This window comes from Scomber japonicus, chromosome 14 (assembly GCF_027409825.1).
Source record: "Scomber japonicus isolate fScoJap1 chromosome 14, fScoJap1.pri, whole genome shotgun sequence".
Classification (NCBI taxonomy): Eukaryota; Metazoa; Chordata; class Actinopteri; order Scombriformes; family Scombridae; genus Scomber; species Scomber japonicus.
This window is the reverse complement of record NC_070591.1, coordinates 18401938-18420397: the sequence shown is the minus strand read 5'-3', so window position 1 is coordinate 18420397 and position 18460 is coordinate 18401938. Positions and strand designations below refer to the sequence as shown.

General features: G+C 40.4%; 1 protein-coding gene across 1 annotated transcript; it reads left to right on the top strand.

Moving 5' to 3' along the window:
- Positions 1-1969: 1969 nt before the first annotated feature.
- crtac1b (cartilage acidic protein 1b) lies at positions 1970-17559 on the top strand. The gene is made up of 14 exons (XM_053332957.1): positions 1970-2154; positions 3202-3398; positions 3794-3930; positions 6652-6808; positions 8847-8981; positions 9120-9262; positions 12275-12411; positions 13938-14020; positions 14301-14401; positions 14509-14677; positions 16184-16329; positions 16863-16905; positions 17010-17153; positions 17432-17559. Exons 1-14 carry the CDS (start codon positions 1970-1972, stop codon positions 17557-17559), a joined length of 1905 nt encoding a protein of 634 aa, XP_053188932.1.
- Positions 17560-18460: the final 901 nt, after the last annotated feature.

The following is an 18460-nucleotide window of genomic DNA, read 5'->3' as shown; positions in this document are numbered from 1 at the left end:
TTATACTAGGGCAGATTGTTGTTGACCCTATGATGCTATTCTAAAACCCAGATGAGTGCTGCATTTTGTGACAGCTTGTGATGTCTTGCTCCTGGAAAAATCACATTGTAACTTTACTTCGGGTGTCTTGTTTCTGGAGTTTTATTGCGGTGAATGTGGGGCAAGTGTACTGTGTGTCCTTGACTGGATAATGTAGTACCCCACCATTTTATCAGAGTGCTCCCCAAAGGTTTGAAGCACTCATCTGTCTTTTGTCTACCTTTCTCCTCCATCAGGTCATTACTTTATAGGGTTGAATTATTGGGCATCCTTTACTTGATCTGTTGCAGTGCTTCTGTCTCATATTTAAATCCTCATTTATTTAGGCATTAATGTTCAGCTGACCACAATGTAAAAGTATATGTTTTGTCCTCTAAGATTATATTTAAAAATGACCACCCCAAGTGCATCTTCACGTAAAAAAGAAATTCCTAAAGTTTGTACCCTTTTCCAACTTACTTTTCATTTGACTTTTTTCTTATTTCAAGTTTCCTTTTCCTATCTACGGTAGAGTATATGAGCAAGTCTGTAAAGCTGCCTTCTGTAGTCTGGGACTGCTCAGCTCATTTGTCATCACATCCTGCTCTAACAGGGAGAAACTGCCTAATCTTTAAACCCTAGTGTTGTTAATTAACCCTTCTTGCTAACACCCACAGTCTACATCGCAACCGGCCCTCCAAACAGCGTTATCACTGCACTGCCTGCGGGAGGAGCTAGCATCAGTCCAAGCTATATTTCTGCAGGTGTCAGTGAAGGTGCTTCCTCTCCCTGCTGCTGTGCTTTTGAGAGTATTACTCAAACAGCAATGCAGTTTTATCTCAAATTGAATTGTTGAGAGAGATGTTAAAGAGCCATACATCACCTGGACACTTAGAAAGCAGAAAGGCAAAATCTGCAGCAATGTGAAAGTAGGGATGAGAACAGCTCAGTGGCATTACAAATGGAATGAGTACTATGACGAAGGCTGTGTCCATAAATTCACCAGCTGAGCAAATCAAGATGTGTTTTAAACGCCATTGAGTGTGTGTGTGTGTGTGTGTGTGTGTTGTGTGTGTAAAGTTTTGCAGTGCTGTTGAGTGTTTTACTTCAGCCTTAAGGAGGTGACCTTCCTCTTTCCTTTTTTCCTCTCAGAGTTGTGTCTCCTCTCTCAGTTTAAGTATCAGAAACCCTGCCTCTACCTGCTTGTACTTCACAAGTGGATTGGATCAATTCCTCTGTGTTCACCTTTTATCTGCTTACCACTAAAAGGAACGCTTCTACATCACACGGTCCTTTTATCCAAAAAAGCTTTTCCAATTTAGGGTTGGTCACTGTCCCCGAGGAAACGGCTCAGGTCTGTTATATCGAGTCTATTGGTTTCTCCCTGTGTTCACTCGGCCTCTGGCTAATGCCTTGCTCCATGTATGGATTTTCTGTCCTGTAATTCCTTTGCCTGTCTACATGTGATGGGTTGTTCAGATCTAACCCTGCAGAACGCTGCTGATTGCAGTGCTAAATCTTCATCTTTACTGTATATCTGAGTATTGCAGAAAGTTCAGCCAATGGCCTGCTGATGTTTGGCTCGCAATAGATTTGGAGAATTAGCAACCTAGGCATGTGTTACAGTTTGCAAATGTATGACTTATAATTTTTATTTGATTCTTGTTTCCGTGAAGTGCCGGGACAAATGTGTGCTGTAATTCATAAAGGGTGTTGTGTGTAAAACTGTCAATGTGTTAGAGTCTGTGCTTTTCTGCAGATGTACACTTGCATTGTTTATACCCATTTAAAACCATTGCTGCACTTTTACTGCACTTTTGCTGCACATGTAAATTTTAAAATTTGAGAAAGAAAAGCAAAGTTTGTAGTACTAATACAGGTTGCAAATGAGACATATGGCATGACATATAGTATAGTTGTTGCAAATGGTGTGTTTTCCCTTTAGGTGAGGATGTTGTTGTGGTTGGTTTTGCTCCTGCCTGCGTTCTCCTTGGCTCAGCGATCAGAGCCCATGTTCTCAGCTATAACCGGGACCGTCCTTCCTCCTGACTACGACAACAACCCCACCCAGCTCAACTACGGCGTGGCAGTCACTGATGTGGACGGGGACGGAGACCTGGAGATGTTTGTAGCTGGGTGAGAAAGGGAGGGAAAGATGGTGGAGGCAGCTTCTGTAAAAAATATTACTGTGTCAAGCAAAGCAAGAATCATTTCAGCTTTATGAATTGCTCCTCACCATTGTTTCCTTGCTGTCCTCTGTGTTATAAGCAATATTTAATTTTTCCATTATACATAATTAATTAACTGATGAGTGATATCTAACTCTATATCGAAAGGTAAAATAAAAAGTGCACCGTCATTTTCCTTAGCTAAAGGTTGCACACAAAGGCAAAAGTCTAAAAGACGAGAGATGGTGAGGGTGCCTGAGGATCACTCAGCTGATGAAAATGAATGTGATTGGATAGAGCACCATTGATGGGAACAGCTTGGCAAGCCTGCCTCTAGCCAATGAAGCAGCAATGAATTTTTCAATGCTTAACAGAATATAGATGGACGTAAATTACCTTGCTTCATAAATGTAATTTTGCTAAGATATCCTTTTCAGCAAGTATTCTGCACTAGAGGGCATCAAGAAACCTCACAGAGGGTTATTTTATTGGGGATTAGAAGAATATTATTATGGAATGTTTTAGTTTACATTACACTGAAGTGGTTGACCTTCAGCTCTAAAGTAAAGCATGGAAAAAAAAATGCATTCCTGTTATGCTGTTGTTGAGATTTTAACAGTGATTTCATTCATAATTAGTATGGCCAGTTCAGTTTAACTAACAGGCTAGAGGAGTGTCTGAGATGCTGATAGACCTGAGTTTTTGTCCTGCTTGTGGCATTTTCGCTTTTATTTAGTCACTCTTATTTATTCTGACTATATAAAAAGAATCACATATAATTTTTCAAAAGGTGTTGCACTATACATTCAAATGTGCAATATTCAAATGATTTTTAGTACTAATAATGAAGCTGTTGCTCCTGTTTTGCACTATTCTGAGAAGATCTTGAGTGAGTTCATATGCAAATACAGCATTATAATATTTCTTTTTTAGGCAGCATCATTAGTTAAATCACTAGTCAGACTGTTTCATACAGTAGAGAGGTAACAGCTTGATGTTTATTCCCCATTGACAGCTACAATGGCCCAAACCTGGTGCTGAAGTACGACAAGCAGAGGAGGAGGCTCATCAACATAGCTGTTGACAACCGTAGTTCCCCGTTTTACGCCCTGAGAGACCGTCAAGGCAACGCCATCGGAGTGACAGCGTGTGACATCGACGGAGATGGCCGAGAGGAGATTTATGTCCTTAACACCAATAACGCCTTTGCTGGTACAGTACATGCTGGACAAACACTTGTATGCACACTCACACTCACACACACACGTACGCACTCACACACACACACACAAAGGGGTTACACCTCTTTTCTCGCACAGAGACAGTGAGTCTGTATTCAGATATTTAGCTTATCTCATCTTCATCAGATAACAGATAGGCTTTGTGCTGCTATTAATCAATCTGAACGCTACAGGGCGCACACTGCCAAAACTGCTAGACCTCACCTCTATCATTTTTACGAAAAACTCCAGTATCACATTTCTCACTTTCAGCTGCAGCAGCCTACTCCACTGTTTCCTGTCACCCACAGTTATTGTGTTGCATAATACACTCTTCTCTCCTCGCAATCTTTGCCTCTCATGAACTCTGCATCTCTCTGTATCAAGGTCGGGCTACATATTCTGACAAGCTGTTTAAGTTCCGTAATGGACGCTTTGAAGATCTGCTTAATGATGACATTAACGAACACAGAGATGTAGCCAACCGTATGGCTGGGCGCTCAGTGGCCTGTGTGGACAGAAAGGTACCACACACAGGAACACTTACACTACAGTATATGTTGATCCACATCATACACACACAAACACAAACTCCCCAGAGTGTCTTCTGTGTACATGCATGGGTGCTTCTGTTTGTTTATCAGTGATAACTCATGCCCTGCCTACGCCGCCCTTCTCAGCATGTGCTATGACAGTTCATTTGGGGGAATGGTGTGCCATTTTCTCTCTTCTGTCCATCGCACCAGTGTAATTACAGAAGCCAGGGCTCGTTTGTTTTATAGAACAGCATACGAGGGGAGGAGTGATGACTGCACACTACTGCTTTTCTGCCTGTAGCATTTTCTCTCTTTGTCTTTAAGTCCCTTCTCCATTGTTTTCTTCCCTTTTTCCGCCTACTTTACTCTCATTTTTTCTCTCTCTGACTGGTTCACCCACACTTCTTCTTTGTCTCTTATCTCACATGCACGTGTGCTGTTCTCACTTCCAATCAGGGTACCGGATAAAGAAAGTAATAGTGGGGAGAGGACAGTAGGGATTTACAATGGAGTTTTTTTCTAAAACCACAGTCCCATATCAGTGAGCACTGATAGGTTGTGTAGCTGCCAAACGGATTGGAAAGATATCTACTTTTAATGGCATAATGCTTTTAGAGCAAGCCAAAACCCTGATGTGTGTTCTTCCATGGTAGCTCCAGCAGAGAAGGTGAATACATTTTCATTCTCCTGAACAAATTTTATTGGAACAGATGTGGAGCAAAGGCAGAGTCCAAACCAAAACTGGATCAGCATGTTGTGTAACCTGTGACCTAACTAATGTGGTGGGTCTTTTTTTTAAACTTATAAATAAAGTGATATTGCTTTATAAGAGGGATAATTAGTCATCCAACAGATTCTCCTATTCTCCTTGAAAGTGACGTCCCCTCATAAGTCTCACACAAACTGATGAAGGTGACATATTGAGAGGTCTCACATTGAAGTGATAGATGGGTCCTCTTTGCACTGGCAGCCAGCCTGGAGATCTGAGTGTTTCAGAAAAACAGTGGATTTCAGAAGGTTTTAAAGACTAATTGAAATACTTGTGATCAAAAAGAAAATACACAACTTTTCTATTCTCAGTGATAGCTAACATAAAGGGCATGTAGTTACGTATCCCTTCATCAAACATGCACTTTGCAGGCATGCGCGTCACACTACTCGCAGTGCCAATTCCACTGACAGAAATTAGCCTCGGGTGAAGACTTATTGAAAAATCGTTGACTTTTAAGTTTGTTAAGTAACTGCCAGTGGCCTTCAGTTCTTTTTTGCTGTAGCTCAGTCTCATTTTGTAGAGTACGGATTGTAGTGTGTGTGTGTGAGTGTGCATGCAACCCACCCCTCCCACCTCAGCGGGCCATAACGCGATGCTTGATGACATTTACATCAACCAGTCTCATTTACTTTTCATGTCTTGTATAAATATAGTAAGGTGAACACAAATGGTGAACTGATGTTTATGTGTGTGCCTTTTGCATATGTGCATGTGTTGGTATTGATTGAAGTATGTTAGGCCTGGTGGGAGAGCTCATTGAAATCAAGTGTGTAGTCTATTAGTGTGGTTCCATCTGTGAGTTTGTGTCTGCAGGGACTCTGACTGATAATGGAGTGTGAAATTAATCTCCAATGGGAGGAGAGGAAGGAGTAGGGGGAGAGGTTGGGGAAGAGGGGGTAAAGGGTAGGAAAGAGGGTAAGGGGAGATAAAGGAGAAAGAGAATGTTTGATTAGGAAAAGGTGAAAGTATGATATAGCATTATTTTTTTCCAAACACTTATTACTGACACATAAATAAGCATCACAGCTGCACCAGGTGACATGTTCTTTCATTACAATGAACATAGTTTACACTGAGCCAATCCCAAACACATTGTCGTGAAGCGGAAAATACTCACTGATGTACCAAATTCGCAGCTGAAAATAGTCTCCAATACACTGTTTACTTGTGTTAAAGTAACATCTACTATAGTTCCCCAGCTGTTTTAGATATTTAGATAACACATTTTTAAATATTTAAGTGCATAATTCGCTTAGAGCCACAGACTGAGAAAGTCAGAAAGTACTGAGTGGCGCATTAATGCATAGTTGGTTTTGGTCTTTTCATGGCATTTAAGGAAACATAAATATCACCAGCCTAATCCTTTAAAGGGTCAATTCACCTAAATGATAAAAACATCTTTGTTGTATGAAGCCATGTAAATAATGCATGTCCATGTTCTTATATGTCTCTTTCTGAGTTTTCTGCCGGCACTCCAATAAGATGGAGCTGAATATAATTTGGTTTATGGTGCTAACAACACTGGAAGAATTACATAGGAAAAACAAAATCCAGCAACTGTTTTTCCCAAACAATGTAACCTATTCACACAATTTTCATGGGAACTATTTCTTTAGTAGAAAATAGATCAAATGAAAAATGTTGACACCGAGGTCTGTGGATTATACAGACAGAAATGTTGTTGCTGAATTCTTTAAATACTATGTTTTCGATTTTTGTGAACACCACACAGTTAAAATGTCATTGTACATTATAGCTTGTCCTCCATTGTGTTGGGGTGGCAGCAAAACACATATCTCAGAACATGGGTTAGACATGGCCAAATACCACTAACTTTTGTAAATCATGAAATGTTTTATCATCCCATAAGTGTTGTGTCTGCGTTCTTGTGGCTTTGCTTTAATAAGATGTATTAACAAATGTAAGTGTTTCTCCAGGGTACAGGTCGTTATGCTATCTACATAGCTAACTATGCCAGCGGCAACGTGGGTGACCATGCACTCATAGAAATGGATGAGGCTGCGAGCGACCTTTCACAAGGCGTAATTGCCCTCTCCAACGTGGCAGAGCAGGCAGGAGTCAACAAGTTCACGGGTAGGTGTGAGCAGCTTTTTATTTGTGAAGAAACTACTACTGTATGTGTATGTGTGTGTGTGTGTGTGTGTGTGTGTGTGTGTGTGTGTATGTGTGTGTGGGTGATGCAGACCATGGCTTTATGATCATCCAGCACTCCTGGTCCCTCAGTCTGATTTACACAGACAACTGTAGAGGAGCATGTGCTTGTTGTACCCATAGATCCTGAAATATAAGACTCTAGTAGAGGGAGAGGGTAAGAGAGACAGGAGGTGAGTAAGAGAGAGTTGGAGTGGTGCCAGGTAAGAAAAAAAAAGAGAAAACGAGAGAAAGAAGGAGAATGCAATGAGTGTTCGCGTGAGAGAAGAAAGAGAGTGTTAGTGGGCTCTTTTGGCTCTGTCAGCTGTTTACTTCAGTCAAAGTCACAGCGAAGAGAAGAGGAAGGGCGACGCACGCATACATCAGACCAGCTCAACGGTCCAGAGATGGCATCTATCACAGCCTAGTATGGTTCATTATTGGTGAGCAGCCTGCTTTAGTTCAGAAAGAACACAAAAAATGTACCTTCAATCCACACCATCCTCTTTTTCCCCTCCAGAGATACAAGCATCTCAACATTATGTGACATGTAGCTTTTTATGTATTCCACACACATTCAATTCACATAAACCCCACACTGTTTTGTACCTAAAGTTATGCTTACTCATTGCTGTTTTGTCACATTGATATTTTACCGTAATTTATTTTGTGTCTTAGTATTCTTTTAATGCTTTTTACGGTCTTATATTTTACAATTTCTGCAATGAAGATCCTGACTGAAGTTGCCATTCAAATGCTTTTGAAACTGAATATATGACCTTGAAATTGATTTTCTTTTTTAACTTCAAAAAATAGCCCTGGACTTTGTCAACATGCCCCAGTGCTCTTCCCTCACTCAAATAAACATTTTACATCTTCATAGAAGAAACATGTGACAGATACCTCCTTTGGTACTGAAGAAAAAGCACAGTAAATGACAAAATGAGCAATTTCACCATGATTTATACCTTTGATAATAGAGACTATCATGAGTAAATAGAAAAAGCGGCTGCCTCTATGATGCTTTATTGTAACCAGCCATTGAAACGTCCTACATGTTGTCCAAGTAAGTTTTGGTTAATGGGTGATGATGACTTTGTGTTTGAGTGTAGCAACATCAATCTTCATCATCCTTCAACATGCAGGATGTCATCTGATCCACCAGGGGAGCAGCATGAGCCAGGGCCAGAATTGCTGTGAATGATATACAGGAGATGGCTTTGTCATCAAACTGCCGTTAATCAGGGCAGAGGGACAGTCAGTAAAGTTGTATATCTAATGGTTACATATCTCTGGAGAGACATTAGAGGTTTATGGCCGTTGGGGGCGAGTGATATTTGTCTGGGCTGATGGAGCGGGCCAGTAAATCATGAGCCAGTCCTGATTCACAGCACTGATTCTGCATACTGGAAGGGCAATCAAAGCCCTTTCAACTCCATAATTAGACTCTGCTGGTCTTTGATAAGACACTTGAGGCACTTCACTTTATCGAATATCATTGGAAAATCCTGCAGTGATCTTGAGTGTGTATTGAAAAGGCAAAAATATCTTTTCATAGGTGAAAATTGCTGTTAGCTTTCGGTTAATGTAAAAGATTCTCAGTACGTTTTGCGCCTTTGCGTTTATGTGTTTGTGTTCAGGTCAGTGTGTGTGTCTGAGTGTGTGTGTGTGTGTGTGTGTGTGTGTGTGTGTGTGTGTGCGCAGCCCATCAGAGTCAGTGTCTGTGTCAGCAGAAAGACCTGCTCTGCTCAGAGGAAATGGCCTGGAAAGTGGAAAATGATCTCTTGCCATTCACTTTTGTTATGGACCCTGATCTTTCTCCTTGTGTTCTCCCTGTTGTTTTTTCTATCCTGTTTCATTTTCTCTTTCCAAATTTGTCAGTTCACTCTCTTTTTAACACCCCAATTTTCTCTTTTACTACTGATTCTCATCTCGGTTCATCACTCACTTTCGTTCCTCTCCGCTTTCTCCATTTGTGCAGGGGGACGAGGTGTCGTGGTGGGGCCGATTGTAAGCCAAACCTTTTCTGATGTGTTTTGCGACAACGAGTATGGTCCCAACTTCCTCTTCAGAAACAATGGAGATGGAACCTTCACTGATGTGGCACAGCAGGCTGGTAACAAGAAGATACGCGGTTTAACTGATCATAGCTTTATAGATCAGTTAATTCTGGACATAATCATGTGAATTTTGTGTAACAACAACACAGAGGAGGCTCTATTGTATACAAAACTACATTAACATTTCATTTTAGGAGTGGAGGACTCCATGCAGCATGGCAGAGGTGTGGCTCTCGCAGACTTCAACCGTGATGGTAAGACGGACATTGTGTACGGCAACTGGAATGGACCTCATCGTCTGTACATGCAGCTGACCAACCGTAAGCAGAAGTTCAAGGTGGGTCAGTCTGGAGGTGCTTCGTAGGTCTCGTTAGCAATACTACATGCCAACAGGTTTAATGTCTTAATATGCTTCATTTGTAGGATGTGTTGTCTGTCCACATCTAAAGGAAAAAATGTATGATCTGAATGACTGCTCTCCAAGGTATCCATGACTTGTCTTTAGTCATGGAAAGTGACAGAAGCAGTTATGTAAAAAAAAAATTAAAGCTTAAGAAAAAGGTTTTAACACTGCCATCTTTTATGCTTCCACACACCTGGCCAACAGCTGTGTGAGATGGGTGTAACCGGGATTTTCTGCTGCGGAAAGTCACATAAATTCTACCCTAATTCCATTGGAAAGGGGGTTTCAGACACTGTTAATGATTTGAAGAGGAAACGTATTTTGTCACCTGTTTCTTGTGGTATTTAGCCCTGCTGTCAACAATTTAGGTATGGCATATTTATTGTGTTAAAAGTGTTTAAAGGTAGATCTGTAAAACTAAAATTGATCGATAAAGTACAGTCTGTCTGACTAATGATTCCTCCATCACATTATCAAGTAAAGCCACTGATGTAGGAGAGTTCGAGACAAACGTGCTTCTCTATTCTTCTCCTTCTGACCAGAATCAACGTCTAATGAACAAGCAGCACAATAACACTAAATCTCACTTAGAACACTGTGAATCACAGGGTTATCAATGCTAATGGCGGGCTAGTGGATTAGCACTGACTCAATTAGGGATTGAGTTGAATTTAAAGATGGTGCAGTGGTTGATTTACTCAAAGATAATATAGACAGCTGCTGTGGGACCAGCAAGCGGTTTGCACTAGTTTGTTTAGTATGGTAAAAAGTGGCAGAGACAGAAACAGGCTTTGGTGTGTGTAAATCTACAGAGGTTTCCTTCTCAGTGATCTATCTGTCATCACCTGTGACCGCATCCTTTACCAAAGAGATAAACGTCACAAGAGACATATTTATAGGGGTCAAATAAGGGGTTAATGTGTGATGCTTAGCCCAGAGACAGTTCCATCAGCATCACATGAACACACGCACACATGCACACATGCACACACGCACACACACACAGAAGACAAATTAAATTAGCTCTCTGATGTTTCTTTTTAAACCAAGATTGTTAAATCACAAGCCCACAACACATTTAAGACCCCTTTCTCCCACACAAGCTGACACTCCTACTATCCGTGTTGACCTTTGGCATGCATAATGAAGCTGTTGTATCACTTCAGTAAACTGCTAATTAAATTGGGCTGAAACAGCAGCTTGCCTGGGTTGTGGAAAGTGCCGATTAGGCCTGTTTGTGCTTTAATTAAAATCTATGGTTGAGGTTTTCTTTGCCATAGGTTTATCACACATGCACACACACACATACACACAATATTTAAACGGAAAGAGCAGGAGTCTTTTTGTAATAAATTAATATAAGGATACAAGTGGAGAAGTTTAGTTTCTAGTTTCTAGTTTCTGCCATAAAAATACAAATTAAATACAAAATTTCAAATACACACTTAAAAAAACAAATATTTACGCTATCATTTATAGTATTTACTAAACTTTTTAAAATAAAATCCTTGTAGTAATAACTGCCAGGATTTATTAAAATGTATACATTTTATATTTTATAATAATGCTTGTTATGTTAAATGCTACTAATGTTGTGAATAGTTACTCTATTTTGAGATATCAAAATATGCTTTTCCTCAAACACTCTTATTCTCTGCTAAATGTTTTTGTGCTTCGTATTTGTTTTAGTGACTCTCACTTTCCTTCTCTGTATGGCACATCTATCCATCCACCTAATAACGTAGTGAGCGAAAATCCCTCCCTCATGGCCTCAGTTGGCCATTCCCTCTCCTTCACCTGAGAAGCAGAAGGTCACTGTGGGCAACCCCCTCCCCTCTGAGGCTTTATGAGCCTTATAATTAAAACAGGGAGTAAATACTGGAGGGAGTGAAGGGCTGCTCTATAACTCTTTCCCGACTTATCACCGTGTCACTGAAGCGGGGAGAGATCCGTTACTTTCTTGTGCTAAAACTCCTCTGCTGAGGAGAGGAGACTTTTTTTGGGGGGTTAGGATAGCTGCAGTCTATTTTTCTGATGCCAGAGGATATAAAAAGAGAGGCTTTTGTTCTTATATTTGGGCTTAAGATGAAACGCTTATCCAGAGCCACATACATTGAGGGAGTGAGTAGGTGACAGATCAGTGTCTGACTCAAGGACCGGACACTGATTATTGATAGATATGTAATCTGTTGTGGAGATTGAACTAGTGACCTTCAGGTTATGGAATAGTGTTTGTGGGATCTGGCTGAGTTCGCACTATGTGTTCAGTCAGTTTACACATTACAGGATGCAGCCAACAAGCTGAAATACAAACAGGTTCTAGAAAAGTTAACGTTAAAACTTTTTTACTTTAAAATATTTGAGGCGTATATTGTCCTTATGTTCTTCCATTGTATCTGTAAAGTATATTATTCTTAACATCACATTGCCATTGTAAAATGGACCAATGTGGTGCTCTTGAGCAAGGCCTTTAACCACCCTGACTACCCATTGAAAATCAGTGACCAACAGAGCAGAAAAAAACTTTCCCATTAAAAACAAAGCCTTCAAAGTCTTTAGAAAGGAAAATGTCAATGTTGTCATGACCATAAAGAGTAATGACTGTATGCTTATGAAAGCGTTGGATTATTACTAAATAACTCTAAACCTATTCTAACCTACAGCAAGACAATCACAAATAAAGAAAAAATGTTACATTAAAACATTTAAAAAGAGGCTTGTATAAGTTTATGTTTGGTGTAAATTGCATGTTTGAATAGAGTTATAGTGAAGATAATCTCTCAAATTGAATCAGTTCTGTGATAAGAATTTGTCATAATTGCTACAAATGAGCTTCAGAAAAGGCATTTCAAATATTTTTCTGTTCATAAAAAGAATAGCTTCTGTTCATGTGTGTAGTTTGTGTGTTTCTCACTGATGTGCTGTTGTGTTTTCTTTTTTCCTCAGGACATTGCATCTCAGAAGTTTTCCATGCCATCCCCAGTTCGAACAGTCATTGCTGCAGATTTTGACAACGACAATGAGTTGGAGGTCTTCTTCAATAACATTGCCTACAGGGGCCCCTCCGCCAACAGACTGTTCAGGTAGTCACTCACTCAGACATACATACACACATTTTGTACAAGTGCGATAGTAAGTTTTAACAGCATGTTGAAGATGGGCTTAATGAACTACTCATGTGCCATGATTTAATATTCTGAAACCGAGCTTGGAAGCTGAGAAGAATTTTAAATCCCCGGTTAAGGATACTTATCGAGTCTGGCATCCCGCCTCCTCCTCCACACATGAATGAATCTTTCATTAAGACAGTATTAAGTCTCTTTTTGGCGCACGGTTTGGCTTCCTCTCTAGATAATATTAATGAACTCAGCTCTTAAAATGCAATACATGATACATATCAATTGTTTGAACTTAATAGCAGAATAAACCCATCCTGACTGAATAAAAATCTGATCTGGCATATTTTTCTGAACAGGATGCAGAAGTCATGATGAATGTTGCCATGAACTGGTGGGTCAATTCATACTGAATATCAACAATCAGTTTCTGCCCCAGAGATTTCCTGGATATGAATATTCCTATGTGACGGGTTACTGCGGAAGATTTTTCTGGTCACAATGATAGTCTGACAGGGATCACTGCTCTGCAACCCATGGCTATGCCTTTAACTGGTCTGAAGATGAATCAGCTAATTTTACTCTGCTCTTTGGCACCGAAAATACAAGCTCAAACTATTGTGCCAGAGCTAATTAATTCATTATGACTAATCAATATTTAGCTGAGTTGAGAGGTTTAACAGCTAAGATCAGCACATTAGTGCACTGTGAAATAAAATGAATACTTAAGGAAATGTTGATATTGAAATGCTTTGTTATGGTGGACACTGTTATATTATACAGTATATGATTCTTTCTAAATAGTGTCTATCTGGGCGCAATATCAATAAAGCAAAAAGCATAAATAGTGAAAAATTATTGTTTTCTATTTCTGTATGTCATTTCAATTTGTACAGTATAAGGTGTAATCAAAAACAACAAATGTGGATCAAAGTACTTAACAGAGAGATTAGAGAAAACATAAAAATTATAATTAAAATCGATGAGTAAATATAATTACAGCAAATGTTTTGATAATCAAATAATTGTTTCAGTCAATTTTAAGGCATAAGTGCACAACATGTGCTTGTTGCAGATTTTCCAATGTTAGAATTTGAACTTTTCTGTCATACATGATAGTAAACTGAATATCTGGGTTCCGGACTGTTGACCATACAAAGACATTTGGAGAAATGATGACAGACATTTAAAATACACTATGATTAATTGATAATAAAGACCTAAATAAATTAAGAAAGTGGAAAAAGTAAAACCTTAAATACAAATAAAGAGTATAATATATTTCTGTGTGCATGTGTGTACAGTTTGTTCAGGTTTTGGGTGTACAGGCTATTTGAGTTATCTAATTGAAAAAATGTAATAGTATTCTGAATGTGTTATGTTATGTTCTGAATATGTTAGATTAAATTGCAATTATATATACTTATAGTGACTGTGGTATTAAAAGTTTGATGGCGATGTACTGAGTACTTGTTGTGTTGCTGTTCTGGCAGGGTAAGTAGGAGAGAGCAAGGAGACCCCCAGATAGAAGAACTCAACATTGGAGAGGCATCAGAGCCAGAGGGACGTGGAACCGGTGAGTCTGGAAGAACGTGAATAAGCATGAATGATCAAACAAGACTACCAACCAGCCTGAAATCAACCTGCTATTCCTACATGCTCCCATTAGGTGGCAGCAGAGCTCCACTAGATTTGAGTTTCTCAATGTGCATTATAACAAGAAAAAAACTTGTTCCACATAATTAGGTCTGACTGTTGAAACATTATGTCCACATTTCCCTGCATGAAGATAATTAATGTAATGTAGGCTGTTTCCTGAAGTGTTTAGTTGCATCATTACTGTGATGGATCTTCAGGAGCTGTAGCCACAGACTTTGATGGTGATGGGCGTCTGGAACTGCTGGTGTCTCATGGTGAAAGTGCAGCACAGCCGCTCTCTGTCTACAAAGTCAACCTGGTGAGTGTTCCTGAGACTAATTTGGAAAGACTCAGTCAGACACTCAGTAGGCTAAGTGTTACAATCTTAACTCAAGCCCTCCTTTTCTCACTCGGCCTGTGTCTTAGGGCATCACTAACTCATGGCTGCGTGTGATTCCCCGAACCAAGTTTGGTGCTTTTGCCAGAGGAGCAAAAGTGGTGGTGTACACCAAAAAGACCGGTCCGCACACACGTATCATTGATGGTGGCTCCGGGTACCTGTGTGAGATGGAGCCTGTCGCACACTTTGGACTTGGTAAGTCTGTCTTGACAGATGGAGTCACTGTTACAGGTATCAAACATAATTACTTCGGGGTTGTGGGTTGTCTCTCCAACCACATGTGCTCTCTGTCAGGGCTGCAAGACTCATTTTTAGACTTATTATCTTTATTGATTAATCTGCTGATTATTGTTTATGATTAACTGGCAAACTGTCAAAAGATAATGAAAACTGCTCAACATAATTTTTTTAATGGCTCAAGGAGAGGTTTTATCCCATCAGTAGTAAAACATTCAAAGGTACAATGTAAAACAGAGAAGCAACTAGTGAATGTTTGAGATTTCTGCTTGATAATTTAAACAATCAATTGATTAACAAAAACTGTTGTTGATTTAGTTTTTGTTGATCGATTAACAAACAAATCAACAAGTTTTAGAACTTCTCTCTGCGGCAGCAGGGTTGAGGGTGAAAAGATACTGAGACAGACAGAAAGAGAAATGGACAGAATGAGCAGTACCAAGAGTAGCAGTGAGAAAGAAAATACAAGCTCCATGTGGAAAGCATTGCTTTAATACTAACAGCTTGATTGGGCACCCACGGGAGCGTAAGTTATCTGTGGAAGGGAGCTGGTGGACAAAAGGGAAGAGCTGGGGGACAGGTGCTGCTGGAAGCCGGCCTGGTTTGTGAGGAACTGGCTCCCTGTCATTGACTGCCCCCCCAGGACAGTCAGTTGCTGACCATCCAGGTCTGGTAGCCCACCCACTGCTGCTCCCTGAGCCTGTTCTTTATCAGACTGTCCAAGCACATATCTCCTCTGGAGGCCCTCCATTATAATGCCTGATTACTCAAAACACACTCTAAAAGAAAACTTTCCACACCTTTGTGGCTACAGAGCACACACTCCCCATCACTAAATGACAGGGTGTCATGCAGGAGCAAAACAGGTGAAATATTCTTTGGCTCTGAGGCAGCACACCTGCTGAGTAGATCACTGTCTGGCAAGGTAACTCAAGATCTGTTTACATTAGAAATGCCACTTTAATTAAGGGCCACAGAGGCCTTCTGGAGCAGGGCTTTCTCCATGCCTGATTAAAATAGTTAATGGAGAGAGAAGAGTGGCCCTCTGTGTCTGGTAATACTCCCCCTGTTTTGCATTTATAAGCAGTCTATAAACTTAAATTAATAAATGTTTATAACACACTGTAATGTAATTGTAAGCAGATGTAATGAATAATAATGAATGACAATATAGAAAAACACAGTTGTAATAATAGGGGATGTTAGGTGGCAAATACTGTAGATTAATAAATACAATATCCTTTTCTGCTTCCATTCATATTATAGTGTGCTATAAACCATTTCTTTAATGTATTATGTGCTGCTGGACTTTAAGTTGTGTGTTACTATGTGTCTCTCACTGTGTATGTATCAGTGAAAAAGAGAGGAAGTAGAATGCTTCACTGTGTGAGCCTTCAAGAATCACTAATCCAACATATGAATGCTTTTCTGAGTGTGCTGTGTCGGTGCTCTATATCTGACCAGGTAAGGATGTAGCTACCAATGTCGAGGTATACTGGCCAGACGGCCGCTCTGTTGCCCGACCCTTGGAGCTGTCAGAGATCAACTCTGTGCTGGAGATCCATTATCCAAGAGACGAGGAGGAAGTCACTCCCACTGTGGAAATAGAGGTACAGCTGTGTTTCACAGTGATGTTCATTTCAACCAAAAGATTCTTATGCTCTGTAGGAAATATACCACTATGTGCAGGAATTGAAAACAAACTGCATCATTTATCATCATCAACAAATATGTTAAAGAATAGCTTCAGTGCTCCTGGACAAGGATTCTGCAAATGACTTGAATTGTACAAGAAGAATTCTTACAAAAGATATCCCGTCATTCGGTGTTTTAATGATAGAAGTGGGACACACTCTCTAATATATCAGTAAAAGGTTTGAGATCTGGTGGCTGTGAAGGTGACAGCATACGATTTACACCAGTTTCATACTCAAAGCAATCACCAATCATCCTGGAAGAGACTAGAAGGTTAAAAACATTTCATCACAGAATAAGGTGATCACTGAGAATAATTTTGTATTGGTTCTTACAACCGACATGGATTCACTTTGTTTCTCTGCATATACATCAGATTCTTCCTTTCATTTGTCACCCATCTGTATAATCACACAGTGTCTTTAAAGAATTTTATTGTGTCTTGCAGTGTGGTCATGGGTTCACCCTAAATGAAAATGGCCGCTGCACTGGTAAGTGGAGATTTATCTGTTGTCAACTTTATTTTTTTCTCCTTGATTCAAAATCCTTAAGAAAAGTGCCTTTTCCCTTTCTCTTCTCCCTACCTATCCTTCAGATGAAAATGAATGTACCCAGTTTCCCTCTGTGTGCCCCTCTGACCGTCCCATCTGCACCAACACCTATGGCAGCTATAAGTGCCGGGCCAAGAGGAGATGCAACCAGGGCTTTGAGCCCAACAATGATGGGTCAGCCTGTGTGGGTGAGTGGTCTTGGCAGAGTCAGGGTAGACTTAGCTGGATTACCAAGATCAGGAGAACAAAGGCAGCACTGCCAGAGAACGAGATGCCTTAAGCTGCCTTAATTACTCTAGTTTTGAGTAAAGGCTTAGAGGTGCTAACATTCCTCTGACCATGTCCCCTCTCTGCACCCCGCTGTCTTGCATGACTTACTCCCCCATGTGAATGAGCTCTCTTTCAGCAGTAAAGACAAAGCTGTTGCCTAATTTTTTCCTGCCCTCTGTTTTGCTGTTCTCTGCAGCCCAGGTGGCTTACTTTGGGGGAACGCAGTCATCTGGCGAGCGCAAATGGTCGGGCCTGTCCTTCTGGCTGCTGTCTATTTCTGTGCTACCACTCGTCACTTTCCATCTCCAGACTGGACTACTGTAGTTGCCGCTCTCCTCTCCCCTTCCTGACTGTCCACTGATGAACGGGGATGTACAGAAACTCTCAGAGCAAACAATTCACTGAAACGTCATCTCTTCCTCCTCTTCATCCTAGAAAAAAACTCTATGGATCTGTGCTATCTTTTTCCATCAGTTATTTACAGTCTTGCCCTCTCCTCATTGCTGCTATGTGTCACCTCTTGGCTCCCAGCCCCCTCTGGACTATAAAAAAACTCACAGGGAGCATGCTTGCTGGGAGCTACAGGATTCAGAACTAACCATATCACACCCTCAGAGCTGCAACGTATAAACCTCTGCACATACAGCAGACAGATCTACTGGCTCCACACACCACATTCATTAGAGACACGCTGAGGCCCCATCCGTATCTCCACAATGCCGCTATGTTAATCCTTACAATGCCACACTCATTCTTATTATGGGCTTACTGGGATGCTGAGTAACACCAGGTCTCCAAGCTGTAGGTTTTGTTTGTGTGTGTGTGTGTGTGTGTGTGTATGTGTGTGCGTGAGTTGCGTCCAAAGAGGCATTCGGGTAGAGGAACATATGCCAGACCATCTGTCTCGGATGGTAGGTTACATTTTGTTACCTATGAATAATACAACAGCACAGTGGCGAGGATAAACACAAGTGTATATGTGTGTGTGAGCACAAGAAGAGGCAGGAGGAAATGTCGTTTTAAGTACAGTAGCTGGAAGGTGTACTTGACTATCTACATTTATCACAGTTTTAAAATAATTTTAATGTAGAATGTAGAAGTTGTAAATATTGAATGAGCTTTACTGCTGAGATTATGTCAACCCATTATTTAGTGTCCATCTTCCAATTTTAATGAAATAAAATCTAGGTAACAAGAACAAAAAGAGAAAGATTTGTTCTTTAGA